Genomic DNA, 15162 nt, shown 5'->3' with positions numbered 1-15162 from the left:
TTTATATTCTTGTTTAAAAACAAAGGTGAAACTTGTGATGCCTTTGTGTCAAAGTAACTGAGGATAAAACACAGAAAAGCATGAAGGAGATTTACCCGGCCTGGCTTTTTATAGCAGATAACCTTAAAAATATTCTGCAGTAGATCAAAAATTAAAGAACATGAATCAGCAGAACATTACCTGATGCTGCTGAAGTGAAGCAAAGTTACAGCTAAGCATTTTGTAATTTGGCATCATTTTTAAAAAAAAATTTAAAACTCGGTATTGAACAGCACAAACGGGCAACAGCACTAAACACAACTACAGACTGGTGTATAATAAGCAAGCAATAATGCAGAAAATAAAGATTTTTGATGGTAAACTGTTCTTGAAGCTCACTGAGAGAAAGAGCTGTGCAGAAAGTGTGATTTTTATGTGTCTTTACGTATCTGCGTACATGCCGTCAGGTAAAAGATCCACGCTTTGTATTTATTGTGCAGAATTAACCATTTGGCGGATATTGAAATAGTTTTGTGAGTTTTAATCTGAGATTCTGGCATTTCTGGCAAAATACATTTATATTTAAAAAAAAAAAAATCGATTCAGGATTTAATGAATAGATATCACTACGATTAAATTGAATAAACCCACAGCTATCTGTAAGCACCTGTTACCCTATGGTTACCCTATGGTGTTCCAGGCGCGTGCCTGGAACACCTTCAGCCAATCACAGAGCAGCAGCACACAGACTCAGCCAATCAACATTTTTAATATGTTCATCATCACCATGTCACAGACAACAACAACAAGTTACATGGTCACAAACAGGAAACAACAATGTGGAATTGGACAGTAGTTTCATAATAAAAGTCTTTCCACTTTCTCCAGCCAATCAGACAACAGAGCTATGGTGAAACAGCCTATTAGCAGCTGTCACATCAGTTGGCAACTGCTGGTAAATTTACACCTGATTGGCTGGTGTTCAAAGTGGAAAGAACAGGCTTTTATTTTGCAAGATCAAGGAAACACTTAAAGAAAAACAAATTTAATTTGATATAAATATTTCGTAAACATCACCACAGTAACACCGACATTTAGACCACACCTTCACCCAGCATGGGAAAACAGGAAGAAATGAACTTTAACCTTCAAAATAAAAGCTCTCTGAGGTTTTAACACTTTTATAGAGTTTCTGAAATCACATGCTTTATCCAAGCTAATGCTGCTAACAAAACTAATGTCCAGGCCTTCTCTGTTTGCCCCGCCCCCCTCATCTTAGATAACATACTCGCCCCCTCAGCCAGCCACACGGTAGTTGGCATGAAACTCTGGCTGGATGTCGCAGATGCGCCGCAGCAGCTCGGTTAGCACGGCCTCTCGGTTACTACGGTAACTGGCCTGGATACGATTCATCTTCTCCGCCGTGTCACGATCCACCTCCACTGCGCTATTACCATGGGAACCAAGAGCCTGGAGGGAGGGGGAGTTTGGGCGGAAACAGACAAACATTATATATAACTTTTATTTTGAAATAACTATTATATACACAGAGTACTTAAGTATAAAAACCAGGTTTACATTTATATAGATAAAGATTTAATAATGACTACTACTAATGATTTCATAACAAACAATACAAAAAACTTATTTAAAAAGGAAAAAAAAAAAAGAGTAGAAAAAAAGAGCAGAATCAGCTCTCCCAGCCTTCAGTCAGAAAGCTTATTAAAGGCATTTTCGAAAACAGCTCCTGTACAGGTCTGTGGAAGCAGCTGTCTGACCTCTATAAACACTGGATCACATCTGTCTTTTTGGCAGAAATGCTCATTTCAAGGCTTCAAAACGAGACTTCACAACAGCCCGGCCCATGTCTTAACTGTGCTGGCAGTACAGGAATGATATTCAATCACATATAGTAAACGTTCAGATTTTATTTTCGAATTCAATCAATGGAAACGAATTAATTTTATATATATATATATATATATATATATATATATATATATATATATATATCAAAAATTGAAAGTGAAACAAAGAAGAAAATAAAGAAAGAAAGAAAAAGTTGTTTCTGTGATTCACGCTAAATTAAAGAAGGAAAATAATAAATCATTCTTCAGCATGTAAACAGAGAGGAAGAGGAGGGAGGAGGAAGAAGGGGAGGAGAAGGACTAGGGTACATACAGCTGCCTCCTTGGTCTTGAACTCCTTCTCTCTCTGCAGGCGGTACTGTTCGATCTCAGCCTGAGCTTCTTCCTTCGCCTGCTTCAGTCGCCGATTCTTACCTGCACACGTCACAACACGAGAGAGAAACCATTTAAAGACTGGACTCAGATCAGTCCGCAGGTTTACAGGTAACGGGTGGAGGACGGTGGAAGTTTAATGTCTGCAGATGAATTGATGCGCGGGTTATTAACACTACTGTGACTCTAGGTCACATGACCTCAGTGTTTCACCATCAGGAGACCGGAACCACACTGATCATGTGATAAAAAACTGCACAGAAACAGACACCCGCGCATGAATCATGGGCTGACCGGAAGTGAACACCCTGCAGTTACCGACCGTGTTACGGTTCTGACCCGGTCACGGAGCCGTTACATTGCCGCGAGTTTTCTCCTCACAGCGGAAACAGACCTGCTTCTACCCCGATCTGAGTCGGATCGGGCAAAGCTATAATCCCCTCCCTGACGTGCTCAGGGAGGTGCCAGCAGTCTGACGGAGGACCGATCCGATGATGCTGTACCGAGTCCGGTCCGTGTCTGACGTCAGAAGAACGCGAGCAGCCAGTGAAACTGTAAATTCACCGAATTACAGACCGAGTTCTGCCTTACACGGTTTCTGCTCCCTGTCAAAGGTAACAGTGGCCCCACTGCGGGCTCGGCGCCCAGAAGGCCGGACTGGTACTCACGCTTGCGGGCCTCGGCCACCTTCTCGGCCGCCCTCTTCTCGGCCTGCAGCAGCTGCTGGATGCCCTGAGACTGGCTCGCCATGCTGGGTCACTCTGCGCGGACACACGGAGCAAGGTCGACGGAGGATTTGTGCTGCTTCTACCTCCTCTGTGGCCGCAGTCAGCTGATCTCACGTCACGCTGCAGACGGTCACGTGAGGAGAGTCTGCGTCTTCTTCTGTGCTCAGCATGCTGTGTATCAGCGCCCCCTGCTGGGCTGGAGGGAGGTTCTCACAGTTTCTCTCCACAGTAGCTCCATCATTAATAAACAATATTTACATTTTTAAATACTAATGTAAGTTAGATTTTTATTGATTGTTCAGATTTTTAAACCACAAAAAAAAAGAAAAGAGAACAAAATGAGACCAAAATATGACCGACAAACATAGAACAGCTGACAGCAGCTACATGTAACAGCCTTGAGCTCAAAGATCATAAAAGAGAGAAGTCCTTTTTCATCACTGCCAGAGAGAGCAAGATGAAGCAGCCATTTATTCACATCAAGAGTCACTAAAAATTAAATGACCATAAATAAAAGAGAGACTCAAAAACTGATCACATACAAGCAGGTAAGACAGGTGTGTTCACAGGTGTGAAGACTCTTCTGTGCTTCCATTAGACTTGTTCCATGAAGGCGGACAAAAGCAGGGTCAGTTCTCCCAGCCTTCAGTCAGAAAGCTTATTAAAGGCGTTTGTGAAACGCCAGAGTTAGATTTCCTTCACTCCCCAAACTGCTCCTCACCTGTAATTGCCTCCAGATACCTGCCTTAGTAAATATTATCTACCCTAATCCTTGACATTTAACCAGCAAGTGACCTGAACTTCACAGGAAGTCAGAACCTCTGGACAGTGGCTATGAATCGACACACCAGTACCATCTGATAAAGCTCCGTCCCTAGTACTGGTAACAGAGGTGATGATGACAAACATAGAGGCAGCTCCTGGGTGAAGCTAAGCATGAAGTTCTGTCCGAAGCCCACAAGGGATGACAGCTCCTGTAGAGGTCTGTGGAAGCAGCTGTCTGACCTCTATAAACACTGGATCACATCTGTCTTTTTGGCAGAAATGCTCATTTCAAGGCTTCAAAACGAGACTTCACAACAGCCCGGCCCATGTCTTAACTGTGCTTGCTCGTGGGAAACCGACAGGAAGTGTCAGCTGCCGTGGTAACAGGAAGAGGAGGAAGCAATTCTGTACAACTAAAACACAAATGAAGCAAAAAAGTTCAAATGTAAAACCTCACTACATATTAATTTACACGCATGTTATTGTAGCATTGTTATAGTGATACTGATATCACCATTATTAATAAAGAGAGTGCCGATGTCATCAACAGCAGTAATGACATTGGCGTGTCTGTGTACACGGCTTCAGTTTGATTAAAGCTTTATTGTTTCTGATGTGATCAGTTCTGTGAGGAGATCCTTCCTGATTTCCAGTATAAATAAAATTAATACAGTTGTCATGGCAACATTTCAGGCTCCTGTATTTTTCAGCTTCTCTAACGCAAAGGGCGACTTCTCAGTTGGCATCACCAGACAGCCACACATCAGGATCAGCTGTAAGTTTGTCACGGAGAAAGTACCGGAGCAGCTTTCAGTCAGATCCATCCCAAAAGGTCTTACATCAATATTTAAGTGACTTCATAAACTTTGTTTGTGGGTTAGTTTATTCAGAAGCAGGCAGTGCACCATACTGTGTTTCTTATAGTTTAAAGAACACTTCTTTCACCATAGCCGTTTAACATAAACTTATTTTTGTAATTTTACATTTATGTTCTGCTTCTCATGTTCGTTGTGTAATGAATTATTAATCTCTGGCTCTCTTCCACAGCATGTCTTATCCCATCATCCTCCCCTCAACCCAACTGGTCGTGGCAGCTGGCTGCCCCTCCCTGAGCCTGGTTCTGTCGGAGGTTTCTTCTTGTTAAAAGTGAGTTATTCCTTCCCACCGTTGTCAAAGTGCTTGCTCATAGGGGGTCATATGATTGTTGGATTTTTCTCTGTATGTATTATTGTGGGTCTACCTTACAATACAAAGCGCCTTGAGGTGACTGTTGTTGTGATTTGGCGCTGTGTAAATAAAATTGAATTGAATTTATGAATTCCTCATACAGCGTGTTTTTCTTTTTTACATGCATTTGGAAATGATCAGTTCTTGGTTTCTGCTGTATTGTACTGTTGGACAGTTTTCATCTTATAATGTCATGAATATTCTTAAAAATGTCATATGCACCATCAATATGAACATTTTCTCAGTTGTGGATGAACAGGTCATTTTTAAAAGAACTCGTGGTTTCCTCTGGCCTTACATGTCTTAGTTCTTCCTCCGGTTGCTTTCTCTTGTAATAATTAGTGTCATAAACTGCAAACAGTGGCAGCCCCAATGATGTCATTAATAGTGAGCTGATTATTACATTTCTCTTTCATTCCTTGTAAAAAATACAGTTATTATACATGATAAGTTATCAGTCACAGTTCTCATACTGTCCAAAACCATGTCATCTAAATTTACTTCAGATTACACCCCACAGTAATCAGATTACACTCCACAGTAAACCAGATTTTCTGACTGTCTTTTGGCCGGTCAGAAGAGTCGTGACTGTCAGTGGAGGGCCGGTCTGTATTTTTCTGTATTCCTCTGAGTGATTCTTTGTTCTGTAGTGATCATAAAGCGATTTCGGGTTTCTTGTTTCTCTGATTTGTTTTGGCGACAGCACCTGAGACCATCTGTGGAACTAACCTGAGGTTGGATCTGAATTTCACCTACTGTGATTTGGCCTGTTCCTGAAATTGAAGGTTGACCAATGTTTTCAATTTAGACCTTTACATTCAAATTAGGATTATTTAATGTTTCCAGTATGAGGCGTGAACACAGTGAGCCACACCCACCGGAGGTCTGAGGCTGACACCCACCGCTGATGCCGTCGAGTCCAACGAGAACGACGCATTCTGACTGGCTCTCCCAACACCCTGAAAGACACCAATATATTCCTTAGTTCCCTCCTTCCTTCCTTCCTCCCTCCCTCAGTTCCTTGCCTTTGGAGTTCCTTGGGCTTTGGAGCGTGATGTCACGGCCATGACAGTAGGCCAGACAAAGCACACGGAAGCGTCAGCTGTGGTTCGTAGGTACTGTGTTGTCGGTTGCAACGGTAGATCACATGATAGGGAAGGCAAGAAGCTGGAAAATGGGCTCTCTTTTCATCGTTTCCCCTCCTGGAGGCAACGGGAGGGATCTCATGTATCCGATAATACTAAACGAAGATGTCAGGCTTGGATTGCAGCGGTCAGACGAGCGGATATCGAGTTCTCTGCCATCCCCAAACGAGAGCAATTGCCCACCTGAGAATTCATGTTGAGCGAGTAATAGGTAGTTTGCGTAACAAGTTCAAAATGCTACACACTACAATGCCAATCCGATTACTCACATCATGTGAGGGTGAAGACAGCACTGATTGATAAGATTGTTAAGGTATGCTGTGTTTTGGTGAATATGTGCCCCTTGGTCAAACCAGGGCCAAATGAAACTTGCTCTTGTTGAATATTCATAAAACTGCTGTGTTGCATGTACAGTTCATTGTAAATAATTGTACTTTCTGTAAAGTGGTTTCAATAAAACAGAAAAAAGTATGTTTTGTTTTTTTTTCAAGATCTGTTCAAATGTACTTAGCAAGTACATACACATGAAATGCAAACTATTTACATGGCAACGCACAGCTGGCATCAATCATGAATCGTTCATCTAGAGCAATTTTTGGGGCAGGTGCTGAGGAGAAGTCAATGTTATGTGCAACCTCTGGCTGTATCTTGGTCATATGGTCAACGTACTGCCAACGTGGAGGCTTAAAAACGGCCAAATCTTGTACCCAACCGTTTGTGAATCAGATGTGCGCCTCCAGGGATTTATAATTATGAAAATGATTTCCCCTATGCGCTGACTCCACAGACAAGGTACGCGAAGATATCGGGATAGGACAACAGCGGTAGGCTGTCTGGGTTTCCACTCCACTGCCTTATTTCATACGGGTCCACATTACCGATGCACGCTATTTTTTCCAAGTACCGTCTCTTGGCTTCTGGGTGCAATCGGTCACGATACAGCCCTTTGTCTTTTGCGCTAATTTTAAGCATGGTTCTGGCAGTCCCGCTTCCAACACAGTGTGTTTGTCTTGATTTTTTTGGCCTTCTGACATGGCGCCGCGATCCCACAATGCACGGCCGCGTGACGTCAACGCCAAAGCCCTATTCCCTCACTTACCTTACTTCCTTATAAGGTATGTCCTCCATTTGTCTGTCAATCAAACTGGGAGGCTCCACCAACTCCTTCCTGGAGACATGGTAAGGACACACAGTATTCTGAGTACTGGAAGTAATTGGACTACTGCAATTAATCAGAGTACTCTGTAATGTGTAACTTACTGGATGTGTTTCCATATTTGGTTGTCAGGACTGTGGCTACAAACACAACAAGTGTTAGCAATAGCCTTTAGCACATGTTAGCATTGTTACCATTGTGTTTTACTTACGATTGGGTGTGGCGGCGGCGATGGTGGCAGGAAGTTGTGTCAGGACCGTGGTCACTGTGGCGACTGCTAAGTACAAATGGGAAATTATGGATACAGTTAGCTCAGTTAGCATCAGTGTTAGCCACACAAAGATGCTAAGCTAACTTTTTTTTTTTTACCATTTTGGGGGTCTTCTTCGGCACCGCTCACTATTACTTGACATCTTTTCTGATTCGCTGCCGCTGCTCGTGTTGCCACGGGAATGAGACCTGCTGGGCAGAGAGCCAATTAAATATCTTGAACGGTCAACCTGAGGGTGGGCAGACCATCATGACACACAGAGGACAAACATGAAAAAACTTTTGAATAAAATTCAGAGGGTGCATCCTCCTGAGGCCGCATTTGAAGGCCGATTACGTCACATACATCGTGACGTAGGCTATCCCAATTCAAAGACTCCTCCAAATGCGGCTGACAAATGTGTCCTCCTTTTCCTCAGATTTGAAGGAGTCAGGTGTCCTTTGTGGCCTGCCATATCCCAGAATTCATAGCGTGGCACAGCCAATTCCAGTTTCCAACAATGGCGGCAGCTACTTAGTTGTAATATTATTTTGATTACTCTTTCTGGGTCACAAAATAAACTTTTATGATACATTTCAGGCAAGAATGTAGCTGTGTAAACTTCAAATATCTGCTTAATTTATCAACACACATATATCACATATTTGCAAAAGTGCTCCGACATTTTTGGAGCCATCTGTTACCCACCAGCTCGATAGCTAACCAGGTGGTCAAGGCTCACTAGAGCTGGCGAGAACAGCGAACTCCCGGCAAATCATTTTCAACCCCCTGTGGTCTTTGCTACTCAGGTTAAACATGATATATAAGTCACACTCAGATAACTTAAAAATGTTTGGCTTTTTCCAGTGTTTTATCTGTTTATGAATAAATCAGTTTGGCTGAGATTAAAGTTATAGTTTTCACATAGCTGAATAAACATCAAACAGAAAACTGATTAAACAGAAGTGTGAGATGGTAGAAAATTTACTCCAATGCCCTGTTATATTTTACATAGCAAGGAGCAGACGGCTGACTTTATTAACCTCCACCGAGAGAGCGGTGACGCAAATCTGAAGGTCTCGGTTGCAGCCTCTGAATTTGGACACAGCTTTCATTAGAAACAAATGAAGGCATTAAAGAAATGACAGTTTCCTTACCTCCTCCTCTGCTCTCTGATTGGTCGATCTCCATCAAGACTTCTGCTCCGCCTCAAACACCAACAGGAAAATGTGTCATTTTAGTTCCCTCTTTACTATTCCTTCCTCCCTTCCTGACTCCTTCTTTCCCGTTTTTCTTACTTCCTCCCCATTGTCCTCCCTCCCTTCTTTCCAACCTCCCATTTTTTTATACCTTTCTTTCCCTATCCCTTCCTTACTTTCTTCCTTTTTTCATTTAAGCCTCCATTTCATCCTTCCTTCATTTCCTTTCTCCCTTCCTGCCTTACCTTTGTGGTCTTCCTGGGACTTGTTCGTCTTTGTTGGTGTTTGGACAAAACTTTGGGTTGAACAGACCACTGTTTCAAGGAAATCGGAGATTACAGTGGCAATCAGATTACATTCTGCATTAATTTAATTACATGTATCAGTAATCAGATTACACCTTGCAGAAGGTTGTTTTAAACGTACATGTTTGTGTTGTTTTCCCATGGTGCACTGGGCTTAGCATGATCAGGCTTCGCCCTGCCCTCTGACCCTCTGCAAGTTCAGATACGTGATCAAAATACATCATCGCATGTCAGCATCACATGACATCAGCACATTCTCTCACCTCTGAACAGCAGGTAGTGCGCTGTGTTTTGTTATTAGTTCACTACTGCAACTTGGCTTATGATTGGCTGGAATAGAGAAGTGGGGACAGAGCTGTAGTTTATTTTATTACAGGAGCAGATAGTAAAACCACAGCATGTCTTCCTAAACACACCTTGACGCGTTGCCCTCACACACACATCAGCTGATGCCGTTTTGTTGTCAATGCCATTTTTCAACAGACGGAGAGACGGAGTTTTAGAGCAAGTGAAACTGGAAGAAAAGGATGCATCATCAGAAACGTTTGTGTGTGTGTGTGTGTGTGTGTGTGTGTGTGTGTGTGTGTGTGTGTGTGTGCTTACCTATTGTGGTTCAGTTTGTGTGTTAAAAGGTTTATCTCTGACATCCTGAAAACAAAAAAAATTTGAGTTCTGCGTGAGTGCGTGTCTGTGTCTTTCTGTGCACGTGTATCTGTGTGTGTGTCTGTGTGTGTGTCTGTGTGAGTCTGTATGTGTATGGGTGTGTTTGTCTCTTTTTTTCTCCTCATGGATCTGTGTGATGTCACAGAGTGCAGGTATCCTTATTTTTTTCACTATTTTCAGGTTTTCTGACACATGTGAAATGGGTAAAGGCAGGCTCATGGGGTGATTTGAGAAGAGGGAAAGGTGGAGCCTACGAGAACCAGGTTTAGTTTATGGAAGCCAGATGAGCCAATCAGAAGAAACCAGGAGAAGCTGAAACATTTTGTTTCAGAATCAGATACAAAGTGTGCAGAGCTGAATACCTGGAGAAGGTGAGCAGATTAAATATCATCACAGAGGCCGGTGTGCATTACCTGAAGAAGGTGTGATGTTCAACGCAACACTTCCACAAATGTTTGCAGCTGCGGCAGTCGGATGTTTGGAAGAAGAACGATGTCGCTGAACCCTGAAAGCCATGCAGTTTCTTTTATAAATAACGTTTTTGCATTTTTTAAAAATATGTTTTTTATCTAATGATCACTGTTAGCATTAGCTTAGCATTAGTCAGCCAATAGGAACTCACGTTTCTGCCTGACACTCTGAGCTCGAACTTCTCGTCTTTGTAGTGAAGTTTGATGATTCGCTGCCTGCAAAAGACAGCAAGCTGAGGGTCACATGACTGAGGTCATATATTTCTGTTTCCTCTTGTTTTGGCCCCGCCCCCTCCTTGCTGCCCCCCCTAGCTGTTAATCCTCCTGACCATGACTCATTGTCTTCATTTCAGGGAAATGTTAACACACATTTAAACTGATCAATACATATCATTAAATATTAACACTGATATGAACCTTCTGTTTGGGTCATATCACTGTGATGTCATCCAGGCGTTTTTAACCTACCACAGATATTTTCCCACCAGCTCTTTGTTCTTGAAGATGACCACTCCTACTGGTGTTGGACCCAGGAAGTACTCGGTGTGGTTCTCCCCCTGCACAAAGTCATGGTGTCAGCACGGATCAGTGATTGATCGGCTGAAGTTCTTGTATTGATCAGTGATCAAAAGGCTTACATAGGCGGCGAACAGAGAGACGCCGTACATCTGCAGAGAGCTGCAGACAGACAGGAAGTGGCGCTGAGCCTCAGAGCGAGGGACGCCACTGCACAGCAAGAGAAAGAATCAATCAATCATTCAATCAATCAAAGTGATTTCTTTTGTTAGTGTGCAGCTCCATCTTTTGTCGTGTATTGATTATTGATCATTTTTTAAAAATATTTTTGATGGTGGCAGAACAAAATAAAATATGGGATCAGGTCATGTGATTACAGAAACAAGACCTTTAACAGCATGGCATCATTTCCTGTGTACCTGAGCGTTTTGCGGATGAGTTGAACTTCCTGCGTCTCCTCAGCATCTGATGTGTTGTCCTCACTCTGGTTGCCTCGATCCGCTGAAACAAACATGGGAGATCAATAATGAACTTACTGACTGATGAAGAAGTCACACATATGAACGGGTGTACAGAATTATTTTGATGTCACAAGTCATACACGAGAAAAAACATATTCTGAGCAAATATTTCATTTTACTCATTTCATTTGCAAAAGTGCTCTGACGTTTTCGGAGACGTGCAGAATCAAATTCAAAGCCTTTTCTTTACACATATGCAGGTGTTACATTCTCTAATATGTATTATATATGGTTAAAATACATCAAATGCAGTAAGTATACACGTTTCATAAAAAGTCTGTAACTTTCTTATTGGCTTTAGCCCACATAATTAAACATACAAGTCGATCTTGAGTTTCACACTCTTTTTATTAGAAATAATCAAATTGTTACATTCTTAAATTGACACAAAATGTCAGAAATCTTCTCTGTCAGGAACACATTTTCTATATGTATATGCAGCTCAAACTTATGCACAAAGAATGTAATGTAATGCCTGTATTATCTTTTGTCGTTTGTGACTTATGATAGAAAAATAATTCCATACATTTTCTTCTCACCCTGCAGCATCAGAGCGCACAGCTGAGCTCTGAGGTGGCCGGAGCATGGCAGGCGACCTCGACGTACATCCTGACAAAGTTGGAGGTAAAATTGACGCCTGACACAGGAAACACGTGAGTTTCACCAAGGGTATTTAAAAAGCAGATGAAATTATGGTGGCTTAGTCATGCCAGAGGGCCACATAAGGCCACCCATGTTGGGGAGGGGGGACCGTTAAGGGCACCCGTGGCAGATGGCCATATAAGGCCACCTTTGATGAGGTGGCAGGCTTGTTGAGACAGATATGATGCGTTTAGTGTTTCATGGATTTGTTAGGTTGCACTGAAACATACCGGGTTGTTTCCTCGTTCAGCTTCGATGGATCTTCAATGTAAAATTTGACTCCAAAGTAGAAAATGTACGGCGGCCCAGCTGGAACAAAAAATGAGAAATGTGCTGTTTGAGAATCTGAGGATAAATCAATAAGACAGATCAGTTATGTTACTGATGAATTTCATGTTGCAGCTCACCGAGTTCCTTGTGCTGTGACAGAGTCTTTGAAGGATCCAACCAGAGCTGAAAGAAACACAAACAGTAACTGCTGCTGCTCCTGAGCGCGCTCAGTTTGGACTTCTTGTTTGTGTTCTCACCGTCTGCTGCCAGTTGTCACAGAACTTTAAACCGAAGAACTCAACCTCGACCACGCCTAGCTCAACGAACACCAGCTGCAAGATGGAGACCGCCTTCGATGATCTCTGAGGACAATACACTGCGTCACATTCAGAGCTTTCATCACTCACAGAGACAGGATGCTGAAGAACTTATCAGATCTATCAAACCTATCAATTCAGTTCAATTCATCCATTCATTCTCTTCCACTTAGCCTTATCGGGTCATGGGGGGATGGAGCCTATGCAAGCCACTATAAGCAAGAGGTAGGGTGAAGGTCAAGTTTATTTATATAGCACCTTTCAAACAGCCGATGCTGCACAAAGTGCTTAACAATATAAAAATGGCATTAAAAAGCAACAATGTAATACAATAATAATAATAATATAAAACAATAATAGGACAATAAAAGAATTAAAACAATAACTACAATTATTAAAATAAGACCAGAATACTTGGGTCATAGTGTGTTAAAAGCCAGGGCATAAAATGTGTCTTTAGTAGTGATTTAAATTGCTCCAAAGTCTGGGACCTGCCACGGAGAAGGCTCTATCGCCATGAGATTTGAGATAAGTCCGTGGGATGGACAGTATTATTGCCAGACCCTGTAGACCCTGTATTGACAGCCTGACGCAGTGCTAATTTAACACAGAGAAACAGACAACCATTCACACCTATGGGCAATTTAGATTCACCAGTTAACCTTACCCCACTAACTGCTTTTCTTTGCACTGTAGGAGGTAGCTGTAGAACCTGGAGAGAACATGCAGACTCCACACAGAAAAGCCGGCAAGGCTGAACTCAAGAGCTTCTTGCTGTCAGGCAACAGTTCTAACCATTGTATTACCGTTCCGCCCAATCAGTTCAATGCAACAATATATAAATATATATACCACCACAACAATATATATTGTAAGGTAAAGACCCCACAATAATACACAGCTATCAAACCTGTCAGGTTTTCTATTTTTTACTGCCACTAAAATCAAAGTTCATAACAGGAAGTTCTTAATAATGATCTTTCAAAGTCAGTCCCCTCTAACTGCATAGAGGTTTGATGGAGGCCACAGAGTGGTGACAGTCTTACTCAGAGGGGAGAGGAAACGGCCAACGGGAAGTCGGCACTGACCTTGATGCCCTGTTCGACCGTCAGTGTCAGCTTTCTGTTGTCCAATAGAAGCACTTCTCCGTAAAACTCCTCCCGGTTGCCCCGGAAACAGGCCATTGTCCTGTCATGAGCAGAGTTACAGCCTGATGAAGATAAAGGTGGCAGCTACAGAGTGATGGTGATGATGAGCATGACATCTGAAGCACCTCAGATACAAACCACAGAATCAAACTGAGCCCTGAATGATGGGAAATAGAGTCACCAGCTTCTCTGCTCACTTGCTGCTGATCCTCCTCTTCCTCTCCTCCTCTGGTCCTTTGTCAAAGTCTGCTCTCCTTCTTCTCTGGTTTCTCTGGGTTTGTTGCTGTGTTACCATAGAGATAACTCCTCCCCCTCTCCTCTGATTTCCATTTTGCTTTGTTTCCCTTTAAAAAAAACTTCAACAAATAATTCCAAAAAGCAGGTGTGTGTACAGAATAATTTGAAACAGAATTTTATATACAATTGACACAAATTTTAAGTTTCACTGATGATCAGTTTTTATGCTCAATTTATCACAAATATAACTTCTTACTGAGGCTCAGTCAGCTAATTTCCTGTGTGTGTGTGTGTGTGTGTGTGTGTGTGTGCGCTGCATTCACTGCCTCATTAATCTGAGTGCAGGATTAGCAGAGGCTGAGGCGGATCCCTTGAACGCCCCGTCAACACAAAAACAACTTTCAGTGTTTAAAGTCGATCAATAAAAAAATAAGATTAATTTAAAGAACTTCTGCATTGTGATGTTTTATTAAATCAGTTTTAGTTCAATATTACTGAGGAAAGATCATTTTAAATATCTTTACTTATTTTCACCACTTACCCTTTTCAGGGTCGCAGGGTGCTGGAGCCTATCTCGCTGTCTTAGGGCGAGAGTCAGGTTACACCCTGGACAGGGCTAACACAGGCTAACACAGACAACCATTTGCAACTATTGTTTCCAATTAACTTTTCCCCACTAACTACATGTCTTTGGACTGTGTCCACACAGAAAGACCCCAGCATGATGGTAGAATTGAACTCAGGACCTTTTTGCTGTGAGGCAACAGTGCTAACCACCATATTTTACTTTTTTATGTTTAAAACTAATACTTAGTGTTCTGTCTCATCATGTACGAAAGTAAATAAAAGTTAATTTAAATACAAAAAGCTATATATTCATAGAAACATGTATGTTTGAGATTTATTTTACAGTTTTAACCAGTTTTTTGTTTTTACAGTGTAATCAGCTGATGGTGAAATTTTTTTACAGTGTGGGATTAAAGTAGCTGTTAAAAACGTCTCGGTTGCGCTGTGTCGCTCAGACCAGTGTTCACACTGAGATCACCGCACTCTTATTTTTAATGAGATTTTTTTAATCTGTTTATTTATTTACGTGACTTTTTTCTTCAGTTTGATTTTTAATTCTGTTATTTCTATTGATATAAATGTTTTCATATTTTTACCTTTAACTTTTTTTTTTTATCCTGTGACTTCACAGGATAAAGGCATACTTCAGGATTTTTTGTTTTACAATAAAAGACTTTATAAACAAACAGAGGTAAAGTTAAAAATTGATTTTAAATCTGAAATCGGGTGTTCTGATTGGCTTGTGACATTTAACAAAAGGACCAATCATGGCAGCTGACTCCAGTCCTCCCGTCTGCATTCAGATCCTTGCTGTGAT

General features: G+C 41.8%; 2 protein-coding genes across 2 annotated transcripts; both read right to left on the bottom strand.

Annotated features, from left to right (window-relative positions):
* Nucleotides 1-736: 736 nt before the first annotated feature.
* Nucleotides 737-3062, bottom strand: atp6v1g1 (ATPase H+ transporting V1 subunit G1). The gene is made up of 3 exons (XM_085357854.1): nt 2888-3062; nt 2161-2261; nt 737-1449 (listed from the first exon to the last, which is right to left on the bottom strand). Exons 1-3 carry the CDS (start codon nt 2967-2969, stop codon nt 1276-1278), a joined length of 357 nt encoding a protein of 118 aa, XP_085213980.1. The 5' UTR covers nt 2970-3062; the 3' UTR covers nt 737-1275.
* Nucleotides 3063-4043: 981 nt separating this feature from the next.
* epb41l4a (erythrocyte membrane protein band 4.1 like 4A) lies at nt 4044-13836 on the bottom strand. The gene is made up of 23 exons (XM_085357852.1): nt 13739-13836; nt 13482-13581; nt 12334-12438; nt 12214-12259; nt 12037-12115; nt 11704-11801; nt 11063-11144; nt 10766-10853; nt 10596-10684; nt 10280-10343; nt 10071-10162; nt 9598-9642; nt 9411-9508; nt 9258-9324; nt 9116-9184; nt 8935-9003; nt 8648-8698; nt 7610-7699; nt 7452-7517; nt 7345-7380; nt 7184-7252; nt 5818-5898; nt 4044-4125 (listed from the first exon to the last, which is right to left on the bottom strand). The coding sequence occupies exons 1-23, from the start codon at nt 13834-13836 to the stop codon at nt 4044-4046; spliced, it is 1764 nt and encodes a 587-aa protein (XP_085213978.1).
* Between the last annotated feature and the right edge of the window lie 1326 nt (nt 13837-15162).

This window comes from Diplotaxodon limnothrissa, linkage group LG7 (genome assembly GCF_057381915.1).
Source record: "Diplotaxodon limnothrissa isolate DT_005_m linkage group LG7, D_limnothrissa_male_GT1.1, whole genome shotgun sequence".
NCBI classification, from domain to species: Eukaryota; Metazoa; Chordata; class Actinopteri; order Cichliformes; family Cichlidae; genus Diplotaxodon; species Diplotaxodon limnothrissa.
The sequence above is the reverse complement of the archived record's forward strand: the minus strand, read 5'-3'. Positions and strand labels throughout refer to the sequence as shown.